At 40.4% G+C, this 18267-nt stretch overlaps 1 protein-coding gene across 1 annotated transcript in view; it reads left to right on the top strand.

Moving 5' to 3' along the window:
- The window catches only part of LOC140739509 (dedicator of cytokinesis protein 2-like), a 651201-nt gene extending 633311 nt beyond the window's left edge, over nucleotides 1-17890 (top strand). The window contains exons 46-52 of the mRNA XM_073067873.1: nucleotides 3132-3215; nucleotides 5618-5755; nucleotides 6657-6784; nucleotides 11705-11879; nucleotides 13573-13690; nucleotides 14648-14808; nucleotides 17642-17890. Coding sequence (XP_072923974.1) covers nucleotides 3132-3215; nucleotides 5618-5755; nucleotides 6657-6784; nucleotides 11705-11879; nucleotides 13573-13690; nucleotides 14648-14808; nucleotides 17642-17671 — 834 coding nt within the window. The 3' untranslated portion in view covers nucleotides 17672-17890. The remainder of the gene's footprint in view (nucleotides 1-3131; nucleotides 3216-5617; nucleotides 5756-6656; nucleotides 6785-11704; nucleotides 11880-13572; nucleotides 13691-14647; nucleotides 14809-17641) is intronic.
- Nucleotides 17891-18267: the final 377 nt, after the last annotated feature.

The raw sequence follows: 18267 nt of genomic DNA, 5'->3' as shown, positions 1-18267 counted from the left end.
ATTTCATCTTATCCCTCCTAATGATTCTTTCGGCTGCTTTCTGTTGGTTTTTAAAAGCTTCCCAATCTTAAAAGCTTCCTGCTAATTTTAACTTTGTTATGCTTTCTCTTTTGCTTTTACATTAGCTTTGACTTCCCTTGTCAGCCACAGCTATACTATATTGCCATTTGAGTACTTCTTTGCTTTTGGAATTCTTCTTTCCTGCACCTTCCTCCTAACAATGGCCACCCCATTTGTCCCTTCTGTACTTCTATTTACTCCAAGGCTTGTTCAAAATGGCAACAATAATTTTGTGAAAAATTATTCCGGTGTTGGAAAAGTTGAATGAATGAAATAGTTTTGAAAGGCATTAGATGTTGGAGTGGAAGGCATAGAATGTACCTTCCCCCACTATTGTGTACGGCTTATCATAGAAGTGGCAAGGTTGTTAGTCATCAAGGTGAGATTCTGCTATCTGTATTAGGTGAGCTACAGTACTCACCAGATTTCATTCAAAGTTCAAAGAAAATCTTATAATTGAAGAAGCCCATATATGTCACCATATATAACCCTGAGATTAATTTTCCTGTGGGCATACAAATCTATAGAATAGTAACTCTAACAGGGTCAATGAAAGGTCAACCTGATAGCAGAAGACAACAAACTGAGCACTCATAGATATAAACAAACGGCAATAAATAATGGGAACATGGGATAACAAGATAAAGAGTCCATAAAGAAATGTGTGCATGGAGTCAGAGGAGGTAGTGGAGGTATTTCACTTCAATATTCACCAGGAATACTTACTTGACAATTGTGGCGATGACTTACAGTGGTCTAAAATGCTTGAGCGTATAGACATTAAGAAAGAGTCTGTACTGGAGACTTTGTAAGGCACTAAGTTAGATGGGTCACCGACTGGATGAGATATACCCCAGGCTACTATGGGAAGTGAGGGAGGAGATTGCTGAGCCTCTGGCGATGATCTTTACAACATCAATAGGGACAGGAGATGTACCAGTGTATTGGAAGGTTGCAAATGTTGTTTCCTTGCTCAAGAAAGGGAGTAGAGATAACCTGGTAATTATAGACCAGCGAGTCTTACTTCAGTGGTGGGCAAGTTATTGGAGAAGATTATTGAAGAAGATGCAGGATATATAAACATTTCGAGGGACATAATCTGATTAGAGATAGTCAGCATGGTTTTGTCAAGGGCAGGTCATGCCTTACGAGCCTGATTGAATTATCTGAGGATGTAACAAAACACATTGATGAATGTAGAGCAGTGGATGTAGTGTATATAGATTTCAGTAAGGCATTTGATAAGGTTCCCCATCCAAGGCTCATTCAAAAAGTAAGGAGGCATGGGATCCAAGGAGACCTTTTATTGTGGATCCGGAATTGGCTTGCCCACAGAAGGCAAAGGGTGGTTCGTATTCTACATCGAGGTTGGTGACCAGTGATGTTCTGCAGGTAACTGTTCTGAGACTCCTCCTCTTTGTAATTTTTATAAATGACCTGGATGAAGAAGTAGAAGGGTGGGTTAGTAAATTTGCTGATGACACAAAGATTGGGGATATTGTGGATAGTCTGCACGGTTGTCAGAGATTATAGCAGGACATCAACAGCATACAGAACTGGGCTGAGAAATTGCAGGTGGAGTTCAACCCCAATAAGTGTGAGTGGTTCATTATGGTAGGTCAAATTTGAAGACAGAATATAGCATTAATGATAAGTGTCTTGGCTGTGTGGAGGATCAGAGAGTTCTTGGGTTCTGTGTCCATAGGACACTGAAAGCTGCTGCGCAGGTTGATAGTGGTTAAGAAGGCATGTGGTGCGTTGGTATTCATCAACCGTGGGATTGAGCTCAAGAACCATGAGGTAATGTGACAGCTATATTAGACCTTGGTCAGACCCCACCTGGAGTACTGTGTTCAGTTCTGGTCACCTCACTACAGGAAGGATGTGGATACTATAGAGAGAGTGCATTGGAGATTTACAAGGATGTTGCCTGGATTGGAGAGCGTGCCTTATGACAATAGGTTGAGTGACTTCGGCCTTTTCTCCTTGGAGTGACGGAGGATGAGAGGTGACCTGATAGAGGTGTACAAGATGATGAGAGGCATTGGTTGTGTTGATAGCCAGAGTCTTTCTCCCAGGACTGAAATGGCTAACACAGGGGGGCATAGTTTTAAGGTGCTTGGAAATAGGTACCGAGGGGATCTCAGAGGTAAGTTTTACACACAGAGAGTGGTGAGCGAGTAGAATGCACTGCCGGAGATGTTGGTGGAGGCAGATTCAATAGGATCTTTTCAGAGAGACTTAGATAGGTATATGGAGTTTCAAAAAATAAAGGGCTATGTTGTTGGATAATTCTAGGCAGCTTCTAGAGTAGGTTACATGGTCAACACAACATTGTGAGCTGAGGGGCCTGTAATGTGCTGTAGATTTCTATGTTCCATGTCTTGTGTTCTGCCCTGATTACTGCCATGACCTGTGACTCCTGAAGAGTGGCATCTTACTTAAAGCTCTCAGTTCTCCATTCCATTCCAGCTGTGGACAGTTGTGTGTAAATCATACTACCCTATTGAGGGTTTTGTTTGGTGCTGCTGTAGAGTGGGAAATTCCCAGTCCTGGTGATGTCTGTCTTCACCTCCTGCCTGCCTCTTCTGATGGTAGGTCTTTCAGGACTCCTGACACTTCACTCACCAAATCTCTCAGCATGTAACACCTTACTTACACCAGCCACGTATCTCATCAAACAAGGCTTTTAGGAACCGTCTGTACTTTCTGTCTCCTTCATGGCAACCATCGTGCCTACTACAGTGCTGTGGTTGCCATGGCGAGTGTGTCTTTAAAACTTGATGCCCTTTACTTGTTGCTATGCAGCAAAATGTGGAGAACTGTGCTGAACTGGAAATTATGCTTGTCCTGTTTCTGCATGCAAACGTGGTGTCATGATGCATTTGTTTTTAATATTGCCATTTTCCACAGGTTTTAACATAACATAGAACAGAATTCTAATACATAAATAATGTGCCATCCATTTTCAGACAGGAGTGTTTTTAACTCCCTATCTTACTCAATCAGCTGATTTTGGTGGAAGGCAGTGAGTGGTTGTGATTCCATGCTTAATTATTCTGCTCTTTCAGGCTTTCTTCACAGAGGTGTATTCAAGAGAGCACCCAGAAGATTGGGATAAACTTGCTCGATTAAAGGATCTTATAGCATGGCAGGTGAGAATGGAAGATGGACTTCAGTGTATCAGATCTATTTGTATCTTGTATAAAACCCAACTCATAAACCCACTCACACTTTCCATGTGGATTCTCCACACAGGATTCCTCACAGCAAACCCATTTGCAAGCTCTGTATAGATACAGAGTCTTTTTCACACAATTCACGTCCTATAGCTCGAATCGCTGTATGTGTAAACCCATTCATCCTTCTCGTATGGAAATGCATTCACATTCTCTGCATTGAATATCTTTATAATCAGCAACAAACAATCTGCTGGATGAACTGAGTATGTTAAGAAGCATCCCTTGGGGAGAAAGGAACTATTGACATTTTGGGTCAAAATCTCACATCTAGTCCTGATTTAGGGTTTCAGATCGAAACATTGCAAATTCCTTTACCTGTGCCCACAAATGATGCTGCTAGAAGCTCTGAGAATCCAGCACCTGCGGTCTTTTGGGTCTTCTCTTTACAATAAACCATATTTCGATTATCTGTATAGAGCTGATGTACATCCAAACCTATGTAGTCTCGTAGTCTTCAGAGAGAATATTTTATGTCCAATCCCATACAGAATATTTGCAAAGGATCTTGGTTGACCTGTCTCATTCATATAATCATTGCAGAATTTCTAAGCATTACCTTTAGAAGACCTGTTGTCAGGCCCGACATGTATTGTTCCTCATATGTTTTAGTGGAATAGTCTATTTTCACCTGCAGTTCTTTTTCCTAACAGTGTCATTCCATTGATTAAGCAAAAGTTCTCAATGCAATAATACTATTGGTTTCTATAGCCCTGGTGATGGAACTTCACTGGTAAGGAATTATGATCACTGATATTACATGTAATTACACAACAAACTATGAATGATTTGGAATAAAATCCAGATCAATAATGAATAAGCAATAAGTGGACATCTGTCAACTACTAATTCTGACAATGGGATGTAGTACTGAACATTTAGCATCCCCTTTCTATCTTACAAATGACCTTTCTACCTTACTCTGAAAATCTTTATAACCAGTAAACAAAATTATTATAGAACATTCATTGGAAAAGCAACATTTCTTAATACCCTGCTGATTTATCCTCAGATTGCTTGTCACAGTATTCAAAAGATTAATGCTCAGTCCCTGAAAAGTCCAGGATAATCCCAAAGTGTTTCCTGATCTAATTCTTAATCCTGAAGACTTTGTGAATGGAAGCAAAGGACAGATTTTGGGCTATAGTTTTAAAACCCTTTTTTGGAGAAGCTTTAGTGATTTTTTTCCCTTCTTTTGTCTCTATTCACATCAGTAAAGGCATTTACTGTTTTTCTCCTGCCTCATGCTGAATTGTGTAGTGAATGGTTCTACATGATCATGAAAGGACAGGAAAGCCAGCCCCATGGTTTGTGGTTCTCAGTTTTGCAAAAGTGAAAATTTAAACTTGTTTCTGTACATATGAAAGCAGAACATTTCCGACCTTTAACTCAGTCACTACCCTTCAATATACAACAGTAACATCGACATTTCACCAGGTGGCCGTGGTTTGCGATTTTAAGACCACAGGATAAAAAGCATCTTGTGCTTTTTACACAGTAACACAGCTGTTACTCAGCAATATTCAGTCAGAATCTTGTTCAAAGCTGCAGCATTTCCACAAGTGGGATGTGACTCTGCACCTGTGATTCTCAGTGCATTGAGCCCTATATTTTATCTTTGGCACTGAGAGCAGTTCAAAAGTGGCAAAGGTGCCAGACAGTTTCCAGAGATATGGAGTTCAGGTTCAAGGACCAAGTTGTGGAAGTTGGTAATCTGTGGATCGCAATCGTTGGTAAAGATGTGCGTAAAGCAATCCATTAGGTTTTAAAATTTTAAAACTTTTAAAATGGTCTGAATCACAATATATTTTGTTCACTCACGCTGATTAATGTGATATTTTCCAAAATGGTCTTAAAAGCAATCTCCTTGTGATTGAAACCATCATGTGACAACAAGATAAGCTAACAGTCCGCTGCAGAAGTCAATGGATCAAACACCATCGATGGAAGGAAAGGAATTGTTGACAATTTGGAAATAGGACTTTGACCTGAAATGTCATTACCCTCCACAGATGCTGCCACCACAAGTTCAGTTTTGACTCAATTTCAGGATCTGCAGTCTCTTGTGTCTCCACAATGGCTTTGCTATTGTCCATCCTCCGCCCTCAATCCCAAACTAAGTAAAAGTAAATTTGAAGATGAAATCTCTGCTTTCATGAGCCATTCAGCACTGGGATATCCCCTCCTCCTGATAGCCCCACTTCCTCAAACAGACACCAGTCCTGTTGTGGTGGTTGCAATGGTCTGGTCACAAATGCTGCCAATGCTGTACTTTGATAATGGTAGTATGAGAGTTTTCTCCTCTTCATGTTCACCAGCTGCCGCTGCTCGGAGCAGGAATAAAACTTCATGGGAGGAGGGTGTTGGATGACCTACGGCCATTCCATGATCGAATGGAGGAATGCTTCAAGCAGCTAAAGATCAAAGTAGAGAAGGAGTATGGAACAAGGGAGCTGGTAAGAGGATTTGATGGTTCACCAGGCAGAAATGAACAATGTCCCAATACGTCCCTTTGCTGAGTTTTCTGTCACATACACACCTGTGTTGGAGAAGAGACCAAATATATAGGTCAGGAAGCAAAGCTCTTCTGGTCCCTATTCTGACCCTGACCTGACAGTGCAGGCACAGCATTGTAATTACAAGCTCTCTGCTCTTTTTATTTATTGGCCAAGGGACAGGATTTAAGATGCTCAGTAGCCACATTCTTGTTTGACTCCATTTTTCAAACATGTGAAGAGCATTTGCTGGATTTTGTGCAATGAAGGTACTGATGAGTTTGCGGAGAATTCCCACTTTATTTATTTATTTTTTATTTAGTGATGCAGTGTGGATTAGGCCCTTCCAGCCCTATGAGCCACATGGCTCAGCAACCCCCAATTTAACCCTAGCCTAATTATGGGACAATTTACAATGACCAATTAATCTACTAACCAGTACGTCTTTGGTCAGTGGGAGGAAACCACAGCATCTGGGGAAAACCCACACATTCTATGGGGAGGACATACAGACTCTTTACAGAAGTGGTCATAATTGAACTCTGAACTCTGACCCCCTGAGCTGTAAGAATTGCACTAACTGCTACACTACCATTCGTATAGACAAAGACATCCAGAGGTGTTCTCATTCTTTATCAATTAGTGGAGTGTATGTTTTTGCACCCTACTTAAAGAGCACACCATGTCTTGCTTTAATAAGACATATCACCTACAGTGTGACATTCAGCCAGTATTGCACTGCGTTGCTAGATAAGATTATGTGACCAGGTCTCTGGGGTGGGATTTCTGACAGACTTATCAATCCAAAAGTTGACTATTACAACTTCACACACCTGCTTTCTCTCCTGGATTTACCTTACAGCCGGATATGGATGACAAACGGACAAGTCGACCAAGATCCATGCTGAGGTCCTACCGACAAGTGTCCATGATCTCTCTCTGCTCCATCAACAACGAAGGCAGCATATCAACCAAAGGGAATGCTGACAGGTAAGGCACAGCAATGTATGCATTGCCATTTCTGCTCTCAGTGGTAATTGACTGTGACATTATTATATGTTAAGTCCATAAGACCATAAGGTATGGGAGCAGAATTAGACCATTTGGCCATCAAGTTTGCTCTGCCATTTCATCATGACTGATCCAAATTTCCTAAAAAGCCTTAATCTCTTGCCTTCTCCTCATATCCCTTCATGCCCTGACCAATCAAGAATCTATCAACCCTGCCTTAATTATACATAAAGACTTAGCCTCCACAGCTGTCTGTGGCAAAAAATTCCACAGATTCACTACCCTCTGGCTGAAGAAATACTTCCTCATCTCTGTTCTAAAAGGACGCCTCTCTATTCTGGGGCTGTGTCCTCTGGTCTTAGACTCTCCTGCCATAAGAAACATCCACTCCATATCCTTCCTATCAATGCCTTTCACCATTCGATAGATTCAGTGAGGTCTCCCCTCAATCTTTTGAATTCCAGTGAATACAGGTCCAGAGCCATCAAACACTCTTCATGTGGCAAGCCGTTCAATCCTGGAATAATTTTCGTGAATTTCCTTTGAACCCTCTCCAGTTTCAGCACACCTTTCTAAGATAAGGGGCCCGAAACGGTTTACAATACTCCAAGAGAGGCTTCACCAGTGCTTCATAAATCAAAACATTACATCCTTGCTTTTATATTCTAGTTCCCTTGAAATCAACGCTAGCATTGGCATTTGCCATCCTCACTACTGACTCAACCTGCAAATTAATCCTGCACAAAAACTCCCAGTACCTTTGCATATCAGTTTTTTGTATTTTCTCTCCATTTGGAAAATAGTCAACCCTTTCATTTCTACTACCAAAGTGCATGATCATACACTTCCCAACATTGTAAACATGAGGAAATCTGCCGATGCTGGAAATTCAAACAACACACACAAAATGCTGGTGGAACACAGCAGACCAGGCAGCATCTATAAGGAGAAGCACTGTTGACGTTTCAGGCCGAGACCCTTCGTCAGGACCTAACATTGTATTCTCTCTGCCATTTCTTTGCCCATTCTCCTAATCTGTCTAAGTCCTTCAGCAGCCTCCTTACTTCCTCAAAACTACATGCCCCTCCACCTTGTCTGTCCCTTCATATTGTCTGCAAACTTAGCAACAAAGTCGTCAATTTCATCATCCAAATACATATAATGTAAAAAGAATCGGTCCCAATACAGACATTTGTGGAACACTACTAGTCACCCGCAACCAATCAGAAAAGGCTCTGTTTATTCCCATTCCTTGCCTCCTGCCAGTCATCCATTGCTTTATCCATGCTAGATTCTTTCCTGTAATACCATGAGCTCATAGCTTGTTAAGCAGCCTTATTTGTGACACCTTGTAAAAGGGCTTCTGAAAATCCAAGTAACTAATTCTCCGTTGTCTATCCTGCTTGTTATTTCTTTAAATAATTACAACGGATTTGTCAGGCAAGATTTTTCTGTGAGGAAACCTTGCTGACTGTGGACTATTTTATCATGTGCTTCCAAATACCCTGAAACCTCATTCTTAATAATTGACTCTAACATCTTCTCAACCACTGAGGTCAGACTAACTGGCCTAGAGTTTCCTGTCTACTGCCTCTCTCCTTGAAGAGTGGAGTGACATTCCTAATTTTCCAGTCTTCTGAAAACTATTCCAGAATCTAGTAATTCTTGAAAGATTATGACTAATGCCTCCACAATCTCTTCAGCCACTTCTTTCAGAACCCTGGGGTGTACCCTATCTGGTCCAGGTGACTGCCTACCTTCAGACTTTTCAGATTCCCACAAACCTTCTCTCCAATAATGGTAATTTCATGCACTTCATGACCCTGACTCCTTACTGCCTGTGTCTTCCACAGTGAAGACTGATGCAAAATACTTATTCACATCAGCATAATTTCCCAGTGGTCTGATATTCACTCTTGCCTTTCTTATACACTTTATGTATCTGAGGAAATTTTGGTACCCTCATTAATATTACTGGTTAGCTTACTTTGGTATTCCATCTTTATCTTTTTAATGTATTTTTTAGTTGCCTTCTGCTGGTTTTTAGAAGTTTCCCAATCCTCTAACTTCCCACCAACTTAACTTTGAAGGAACTGAGCCTCTTTCTTGGCTACCTATATTCAGATTCTGAAAATATATAAGATTGCAAAATGACTTGCAAAAGTCCCTAAACATTAAAATTTGTGGATTAATATCCATGAAATTATTCAGAACATGACATGTAGAAGTCCTAGACTTTATGCAAAGGATGATGGCAGTGAATGTCATCATTTTGTAATCAAGTCCAACTACATACTCTCACTGTATCCTCCCTTCAGTCCTTACTTTCCATTTACCAAATCTGTGCTTACTGAGAAATCGCTATGTGATGGTATTGTGTTTGCTGATCAAGAAATTCTAAACACTAATTAAAACTTTAAGCACCTTTCAGTATAGGTAGCTAGACGTACAAAAAAGCTGGATGAACTCAGCAGGTCCGGCAGCATCCGTTGAAAGGAGCAGTCAACGTTTTGGGTCGAGACCCTTCATCAGGATCAACCTTTCAATGGATACTGCCCGACCTGCTGAGTTCATCCAGCTTTTTTGTACGTCTTGATTTGACCACAGCATCTGCAGTGCACGTTGTGTTTAGTATAGGTAGCTACATGTACCCTCACTAAAAGAAAGTTACACCATAGCTACCCAATCTTCAAAGACTAGTTCACTACCTTGTTTATTCTCCTCCATGGGTTTAGTTGCCAATACTTACTCACTGTTGGAGTGATGGGTCCCCCCCCCCCCCCCACCATGGAGGAGATATTTCCAGCTAACAAAGTAGCTTAAACACAGTTGATTTATTTTCAGCAATACAGGTTTCAATTCAAACAACATTCTTAAAACACATTTAAAATGCACAGATAATTTATATCATATAAAATACTTTCAAATTATAAACCATTTCAAAAACAGCAATGGTTTCCAAAACATAGGTACAATTCCTAAAAGCCAAAAAGACATACCAACAAGCTGCAGACAAGCCAATCATCCGTCACAGAAATTGAAGGCAAAGGATTAGATTTTAGTTCACTTTGTGTTTACTTTATGCTTCTCGATGTTGTCTATTATTCCTAATAAGCCTGAACAGCCTTCTACATTTATCCTGATTTTCTGTCACTTCACACATGTGATATTTTTTCAGACACCTTTTAACACAAGTGCTTTAAAAGCTTCTGGAGACAGTGTTCCTGAATGCTGTGAAGCTGACTCTCTAAGTATACAAACCTGCCAACTATTAATACATCAGCTATTTGATAATAACAATCTAGACTGCAAGCTCCCTTGTAGTAAACAATTTAGCAAATGTTGTCTAGTTTGAAATGAGACTAATTAAGTAAACCACTGTTTTATACTACATCTCTTAATCAATTAGTCCAGGTGCTATGGGGCCAGCAAGTCTGCTCTATAGATAGTGCTTGCTTGCAAAGCTGTCTTTCAACTTCAAAACTGATTATTGCTTGCCATTTGCATTCAGAACTGAAGACTAGCTCCTGCTTACAATAAGCAGCTAAACAAAGAATACTTCTGGAAATTTAACTTATTCAAAAACAACTGCTTGATCTTTAGAAGCTCACAATTTCTGAGCCTAATGACAGGGAATATCCATCACAAGTACAATATCCTTCCTGAAAACCCCCCAGTCAAAAACAACAACCCAGCATCTGGCCCTTCCCACACTCCACCGAGACACTCCTACACCCACTCCACCCAGACACTCCTACACCCACTCCACCCAGACACCCCTACACCCACTCCACCCAGACACCCCTATACACACTCCACCACACATATCTTGCCACTGTTACTTTGCTTCCAACACCTTTCATCTCACATACCCAGGGAGTTCCATATTCTTGGCCCACATTTCAGTCCTAGCTTCTCATCCCGTCACAATTTTATCTTCACATTCAACAATTATGTCTTGACCCAATTAAATAATCCACGTAAAACTGTTCTCCCTACCCTGGCTCCTGACTTCCATCTAGATTGAACATGTGACTGTGTGACTGAAGGTGCAGTCTAACTTCTAAACTGTAACTGATGGAGTCAGAGTGTTTGGAGTCTGTGTTGTACAAAAACCACACATCCTCAGAGTGTGAGGCTGCTCCCCATGGTTCTCGCCGGGAAGGATTATCCAGGCCCAGCTCCTCCTCCTGATCACTTTTCCTGAACCTGGAGCTGGGTAATGTCTCTGTGATTGTATTGGGCTACAGCAGGGCTACAGGTCCATCTACTTTACATGGCCTACACAATGGAATTTGAACAATCCAACATTTCACAATGTAGCCAGTCTCACACTACCAACTTCTCCCTCGCAAACCCACCTCCACTTGATTTGCCAAACCCCAAAAGCAGAGGCAACCTCTATTCATCCTCAAAGCCTACTTACCCTCCCTCACACCTGAGTCTTTCCACCCCTATTTCTGACTCTTATGCCAACCACCCAACCAAATGCCTTTATAGATCTTAGTTTCTGCATCTCTAGCATTTATTCCTAGAGCCTCTTCTAATTCCCAACCCTATCCCTAAAACTAGGCCTTTCAGCCTGTAAGTACCTCAATTTAATGTTTGTTTGCCAATTACAGAACTCCTAACACAAGTATCTTTCAACTTCTAGTCCAAGTTAATGCTTACAGGTCTCATTTACTTCTTTCCTGTGGAAGATATTCATTGATAATGTGTCTTCAGGATAACTCCCACAATTTTCACTCATCATCTTGAACTACAGAAAGCATGTCCAAAATATTGTGGCTACTGAGCACTTAATCCATTTTATTACGCAATTGATTGTAGATTGAATGTTTATTCATACATTCAAAATCAAATGAGTAAGCTTTTGTGTTCCTTTCATCATTATAACAGTGTTAGTCCAGACAGCCCAAGACCAAAGACACCAATCCTGAAGATGGAAGAGAAGGCACCCGATCGAGCCATTAAGGAGGAAGGGGAGATCAGATTAAGGAAGGAGAGGAGGCGGCAGAAGAGGAGCAGTGTGGTGTTTGCAGACAGCAAGACAGAGATGACAGAGTCAAAAAGGGTACAGACAGCTTTACATGTTCCTGATCCCATGCTGGGTAGCATCTACATCACACAAAACAAGCATGACATAATCTAACTTGTAGACAAAGTTTTTTTTAAAGGACCCATCAAATTCTCATCCTCAGCTGTTACTCATGGTACCAGCAAACTAATTTAACTCCATAAGCTCATATCGACACTGCCACCTTGAATCAACATCAATCGAATTTCACTCCTTGTTCTGACTACCTATTAGTCTGGTACATCTACAGGTTGAAACCTGTTACAGTAACTGTGACCAAGCATTCTGGACCATACCAATGAGCCCTCACTTGTGCATTGGTGTGGGAATGGCAAGTGGTATACAACATTTTGTTTATGAACTGAAGTTGCACTGATGATGTAGAATGGTTTGAGTTAATTTTTTTAGAGAGGAAGTGACCAAGAGACAATCTGGTAGAGCTATTTAATTTCATGCATAGCCGGAGTAACTGAAGAGAAAGTTTCCAATGGGTTTAAAATTGCACAGACTTCAGCTGATCAGTAGATGAATCAGATCTTTGGAAACCTTCTATGTAATGAATCATCGGTTAGTCTGCCTGACAAATTCACCAGGTCCTGCGGCATCCATTGTGGGGTGAGGAAGTGTCCTGATGTAATTTTTCAAGCCAAGGTGTCAGCAATTCCTCTCTCATCTCACAAATGCTACTCAGCCCGCTGAGTTCCTCCACAGATTCTAACATTTGCAGTCTCTATGTAATGAGTGATTAGGATAATGTGCCTGACAGGATGGCGAATAGTAACTCAGCAACAGTCTTCAAACAGTAAAAGAATACAAATTCAGAGGAGAAAAATTGTATGAGAAAAGTGCTGAATGTGAGAGTAACCAGATTGGTCGTCAGCAAGGATATGCATTTAATGGGTTATGTACCTTCCACAGGCGTTATTCTTTTCCATAATCCATTGATCACTTCTATCTGTCCCAGTGCATCTGAAGCATGGATTCTACAGCCTCAGCAGCTCTTCCATACCTTAAGTTTTCTCAACTGACTGTATTTATCTGTCAAGCATCCCCTTAGACAGCATACACAGGGTTAAATAAAAGGAAGAATAAAATTTGCCAGTTCCTACTGAATTCAGCTGGACTACAGCTTGTAAAACTGATTTGCCGTTTAATACCACTTGACAATCCCATTTACAAAGACTATGGCTTGGTTGGTTTGGGAACCAGCAAAATGTGGCATTGCTGCTACTTGGGGGGCTATTGAAAAAGATGGGGCTGGAGCCCATGACAAGGTAGGGCTTTACTCTCTGCCCTTGGAGTGTTTGTTAGGACAAGGTATTTAACCTGTATAGGGAAGATATTTGCTGAGCAATCTGACGAAGGGTCACACATGCTGCCTGACCTTCCCAACATTTTCTGTTTTTATTTCAAAATTCTATCACTTGCAGATTTTTATTTTAAATATTACTTACTCAGTAAACTCCTTTGGCACATTGGGTGGCACATTGTATAGGGAGCTTGTTTTGCATTTCACTGCGCCATTCCTGATCTTGGATCATTTGATAATGGTACTGTTGGACTGAGAAATAACAAGCCTTCTTTAACATGACCATATCCATTTTTTTTGATGAACACTGTTTTCACAATAACCCCCACCCTATCTGCTGCAACCCTAACCTCTTGACATAAGTGTTTTTGTCATTTTTAGCTGTCAAGGAAGCAGGAATTTATGAGTGACACCAACCTGTCAGAACAGATTCAGCAGCAACCAAATTCAATGCTGAAACAGATGAGTTTTGCCAGCAGATCAATGCCAACAATCCCAGGTATAGTACAGAGAAACCAACGAACTAACAGTATTACTGTAAATAAAAGGCACATTGTCCTCTTTTAAGTCATCAATAGCTTAAGTAAATACTTAATTTAGTATCTGTCGGATCTCAGGAACTTTCGATACCTAGTTGCTTTTAAGAGTTCAAGAATGAGTGAGAAACTTCGTTTCTTCAATGATCATTTATTTAAAGATTAAAGAAAGAAACAGATACTAAGCAGATAAAATAATGATGATACAAAGCAGATAGAACATGTGAAAGGAAAGAAATTAAACATGGAGGGAATTTTTTCAAAAATCTATCACATTTATAGTCCAAATAACAGAAATTCCTTAGATAAGATTAAACAAATCAATGGTTGTACAATCATAGCACGTGAATAATGTTCTAACTCTTAGTCAATTAAAAATGAAATGGTGACAAACCATTGTGTAACTTCTGTACTGCATTTGCCAGTGGTGGCAAGACAGCATATATTGTGACAAATACATGAGTTCATTAAAGATACAAATTGTTAAAAATAGAAATTATATCAGTAAAAATGAAACTATGGTTAAAACTACAATTTTAGTCTTGCTTTAATTCAACTAATATCTTATAAAAAGTATAAAAAACAACCAATTCCAACACATCCAACAGATGGCAGCACAGTCAATGAAATACTCCCTTGATTCTGCACCTTAATCTCCTAGGATTTCACTGTCATTTTCCTATAGTTTGTACCTGCAAGTTCTGATTCCAGAGATCCCAACTATGATAAAAGTGTCAAGAGAAATAATATGTCATAAAGCACGGACTTAGATGGCCAGCTCAGTTGAAAGCTGTCGGGTTCTTGATAACCCAGGCACTTGGTGATTCATGTAGACCTAAAAGTTCTTGACCCATTGCTTCTCTTTTAACACTTTAACAGAATTGAGATCTCCATGACTTTTTTTCTTTAATCCTTCCCAGCTCTAATTTTTGCTGTGGCAAATGGAAGTGAAGAACGAAGCTTTGAGGAGAATGCAATGAAGAGAATGAGTCAACCAATGTTTGTGATTGCCTCTGAGGATAATGAGGGTGACAAAAAGGGCACTCTAAAAAGCAAAAAGGCTTCATTTTTCAAGAACCGGGTAAGTGGTCAGAATTCAGGGAATACACTTTCTTTGACAAGAAATGTGTTTTTGAGAAACTAGGTTTGCCATAATCAGCTTCCATCACATTGAACGTAAACATCACGAATTAAGCAGGATTTCACCACATTAACATGGCAAGAGGGGCACCTCTACTGCTTGGACTATCTATAGGGAGTCATAGTCAAGAAATTGTCAGACATGTATAAATGTTTGTTCAGCCATTCAGTTAGCTCTTACCTTGTCCGTATCTCAATACCATTTATCCATATTTGCTTAATGCTCTATCTACCTTTACTTAAGAACATATGAAACTGATGCTTAACACAACCATGTAGCCTTCTGAGTCCACTCCAAACTTCAACATGATCCTTCCTCAGCATCTAACTCAGTGACATTTTTCTGCTTACCCTATATCTCAATTTCACTATATCTATTCATCTCCATTATGAATGAACTCAATAGCCAAACCTCCGCAACCTTCCAGAGTTGAGAATTCTGAAGATTTTCCTCACAAGAAACCATTAATCTCAGTCTCAGTGGAGAGAGACCTAAATTGAAATTCTGTGAGAAGTAATCCCTAATTATTGTCTAGTTTGTGGTTCTTCATGTGACTCAGACAAAACAACCCAGACCTCCGAACACAATACCAAAATGACCTCCCCAGGAATTCTTTAGTTTTTCTGTAAATTCACAACACTGAGGCCATTTAGACTATCATAGTGTCCCTATCAATCCCATTCCCCCACCTATTTTCCCCTCTTACATCATCTTAGCTGCATAGAATTATACAGTATGGTAATAGGCCCTTTAGACCAACGTCTATGTTGATCGAGTTCTCTACCTGAGACAATCTCATTTTTCTGCAGTTGGCACATATTTTTTTTAAATGTGCCTTATCCATGAACCTGTCCAAATGTCTTTTTAAAAAATTGTAACTTTCTCCGCCTCTACTACTTCATTCCATATACGTGCCATCATCAAAACTTGCCCCACAGGTCCCTTTAAATATTCTCCCCTCACCTTAAACTTACGCCTTCTTACTTTAGACTCCCTTACCTTGAGAAAAAGACTATGACCTTACATTTTATCTATGTCAATAATGATTCTGTATCTCTATCTCAACCGCTTACTCTCCATGGATAAAGCTACCTATCCATTCTCTCCTTTTAACTCAAGCTCTCCAGTCCCAGTGGCATCCTGGTGAAACTCTTCTATACACCTACCAGCTTAGTAACATCCTTTCTAAGGCTAGATGACCAGAATTGCACACAATAATCCAAGACCAGTCTCACCAGATGTCCTAAACATTGTACTTAATGCACTGATCAATGAAGGCAAGTGTGTCAACTGTCTTCTTTACCACCCTCCTTATCTGTGTAACCACTTTTAAGAAACCTTTACTTGTACACCTAGTTTCTTTAGTTCTACAACACTCTCCCGGCCATACCATTTACTGGCTATGTCCTACTCTTGTTTAATTTGCCGAAGTGCAACACTTAACACTTGTCAAAATTAAATTCCATCCTTGTCCACTATCAGCTGACCTAAACCTTATTGTAATCTTAGATAATCATTTTTCACTGTCCACAATATCTCCAGTTTTGGTTAAAAATTGAATGTGGAAGAAACAGTATAAAGCAATGAAGAATTCATGCTATAAATGCAAGAGATTATGCAGATCCTGGAAACCTTGAACACAAAATGCTGGAGGAACTCAGCAAGTCAGACAACACCTATGGAGGGGGATAAACAGTTAAAATTTCAGACCAAGACCTTTCATCAGAACCGGAAAAGAAGTCAAAAGCTAAAATAAAAAGTGTGTGTACGGGTGGGGGGAGGGGGGCATGAAGGGAAGGAAGTCAAGCTAGCAGTCAATAGGTAAGACCAGATGACTAGATTCAGATTCAGTTTATTGTCATTTAAAAACCACAAATGCAATGCAGTTAAAAATGAGACAACATTCCTCCAGTTGGTAATAAAGGTATGTGATTGGGGGAGAGGAATAAAGTTAGAACCTGGGAGGGGATAGGTGGAAGAAGTAAAGGGCTGAAGAAGAAGGAATCTAATAGGAGAGGACAGAGGATCATGGAAGAAAGGGAAGGAGCAGGGTAACCTGTGGGAGGTGTTGGGCAAATGAGCAGAAGAGAAGGGCTGAGAGGATAACCAGAATGAGGAATGGAAAAAGACAGAAGGAGGGAGGGAAAATTATTGTAAATCAGAGAAATTGATGCTCGTGCCATCAATTTAGAGGGAACCCGGATGGAATGTGAGATGTTACTTCCCCAACCCAAGAAACCCTCATCATGGCAGTAGAGGACATGGACAGACATATCATAATGAGTGTGAAAATCATATTGAAATCAGTAGCCACCAGGAGATCCTACCTTTTGCAGTGGACAGAGCAAAGCTGCATGACAAAGTGTCTCCAATCTGTATTGGGTCTCACCATTGTCCAGAGTACACGGAATACTGTCGATGACTCCGACAGATTCACGGGTGAAGTGTCACTTCACTTGGAAGGACTGTTTAAGGCCCTGAATGGTGGTGATAGAGGAGATGTGGGGGCAGGTGTAGCACAGGTGACATTTGCAGGGATAAGTGTCAGGAGGCAGATCAGTGGGGAGGGATGAGTGGACAAGGGAGTCTGGTAGAGCATGATCTATATGGAAAGTGGAAAGAGGAGGAGGAAGAAAGATGTGCTTAGTAGTAGAATCTCATTGGAGATGGTGACATTTATAGTTAATGATGTGCTGGAGACAACTGAAGAATTCAAGCTGTTGTCCTTCTATTTTCCTTCTGAGATATGACATTTTTTTCTTTTTTTTTACAGCTGAGCTCAAAAAGTTCGGAAGACAAGTAGTCCAAGGATAAATCTCCTTCATGGGTTCGTGAAATGAGCTAGTAGGTGTGGCCTGCCGAACTTCAAGGAAATGAAGCATACGTGCCACTGTCAACTCATTGCAATCACACAAAAAAACCCATTTCTAAACCTCATTGGTGTATCATTCACAAAATTTCATGTTCAGTAATATCAATCCCTATGTGTTGGGATTCCCAGGAATAAATAATGTTAAAGATTCTTGTATGGTTGGCTCTCTTTCACAATATTCATCCTCCAGAGGAAGCAATGGTCGCTACTGCAATACATAACCAACAATTATTTAGTGGTGTACTTGGACAAAGTGAATTCCCAAAGGCTTTGGGAATCTGAAGCATGTGACTGATGTGCGAAGTTCATGTTCTTTCATAGTCCAAGCTGAGGCCAAGATATGTAAATTTCACATTACTTCACTGCCCTGATTAAAATTGTACTGTCTGATCAGGATGGCTTTGCCTCTAGGAGATTGTAACTTGTTGGTCAGGTTTTGTTAGATGAACAGGACCTTCCTCATGCTTCAATGGGTACTTCATCCAATGTGGGAGAAGCAACTTCTCTGCCTTAATTGGCCAGTTATC

The sequence above is a fragment of the Hemitrygon akajei genome, chromosome 15 (genome assembly GCF_048418815.1).
Source record: "Hemitrygon akajei chromosome 15, sHemAka1.3, whole genome shotgun sequence".
NCBI classification, from domain to species: Eukaryota; Metazoa; Chordata; class Chondrichthyes; order Myliobatiformes; family Dasyatidae; genus Hemitrygon; species Hemitrygon akajei.
The sequence above is the reverse complement of the archived record's forward strand: the minus strand, read 5'-3'. Positions and strand labels throughout refer to the sequence as shown.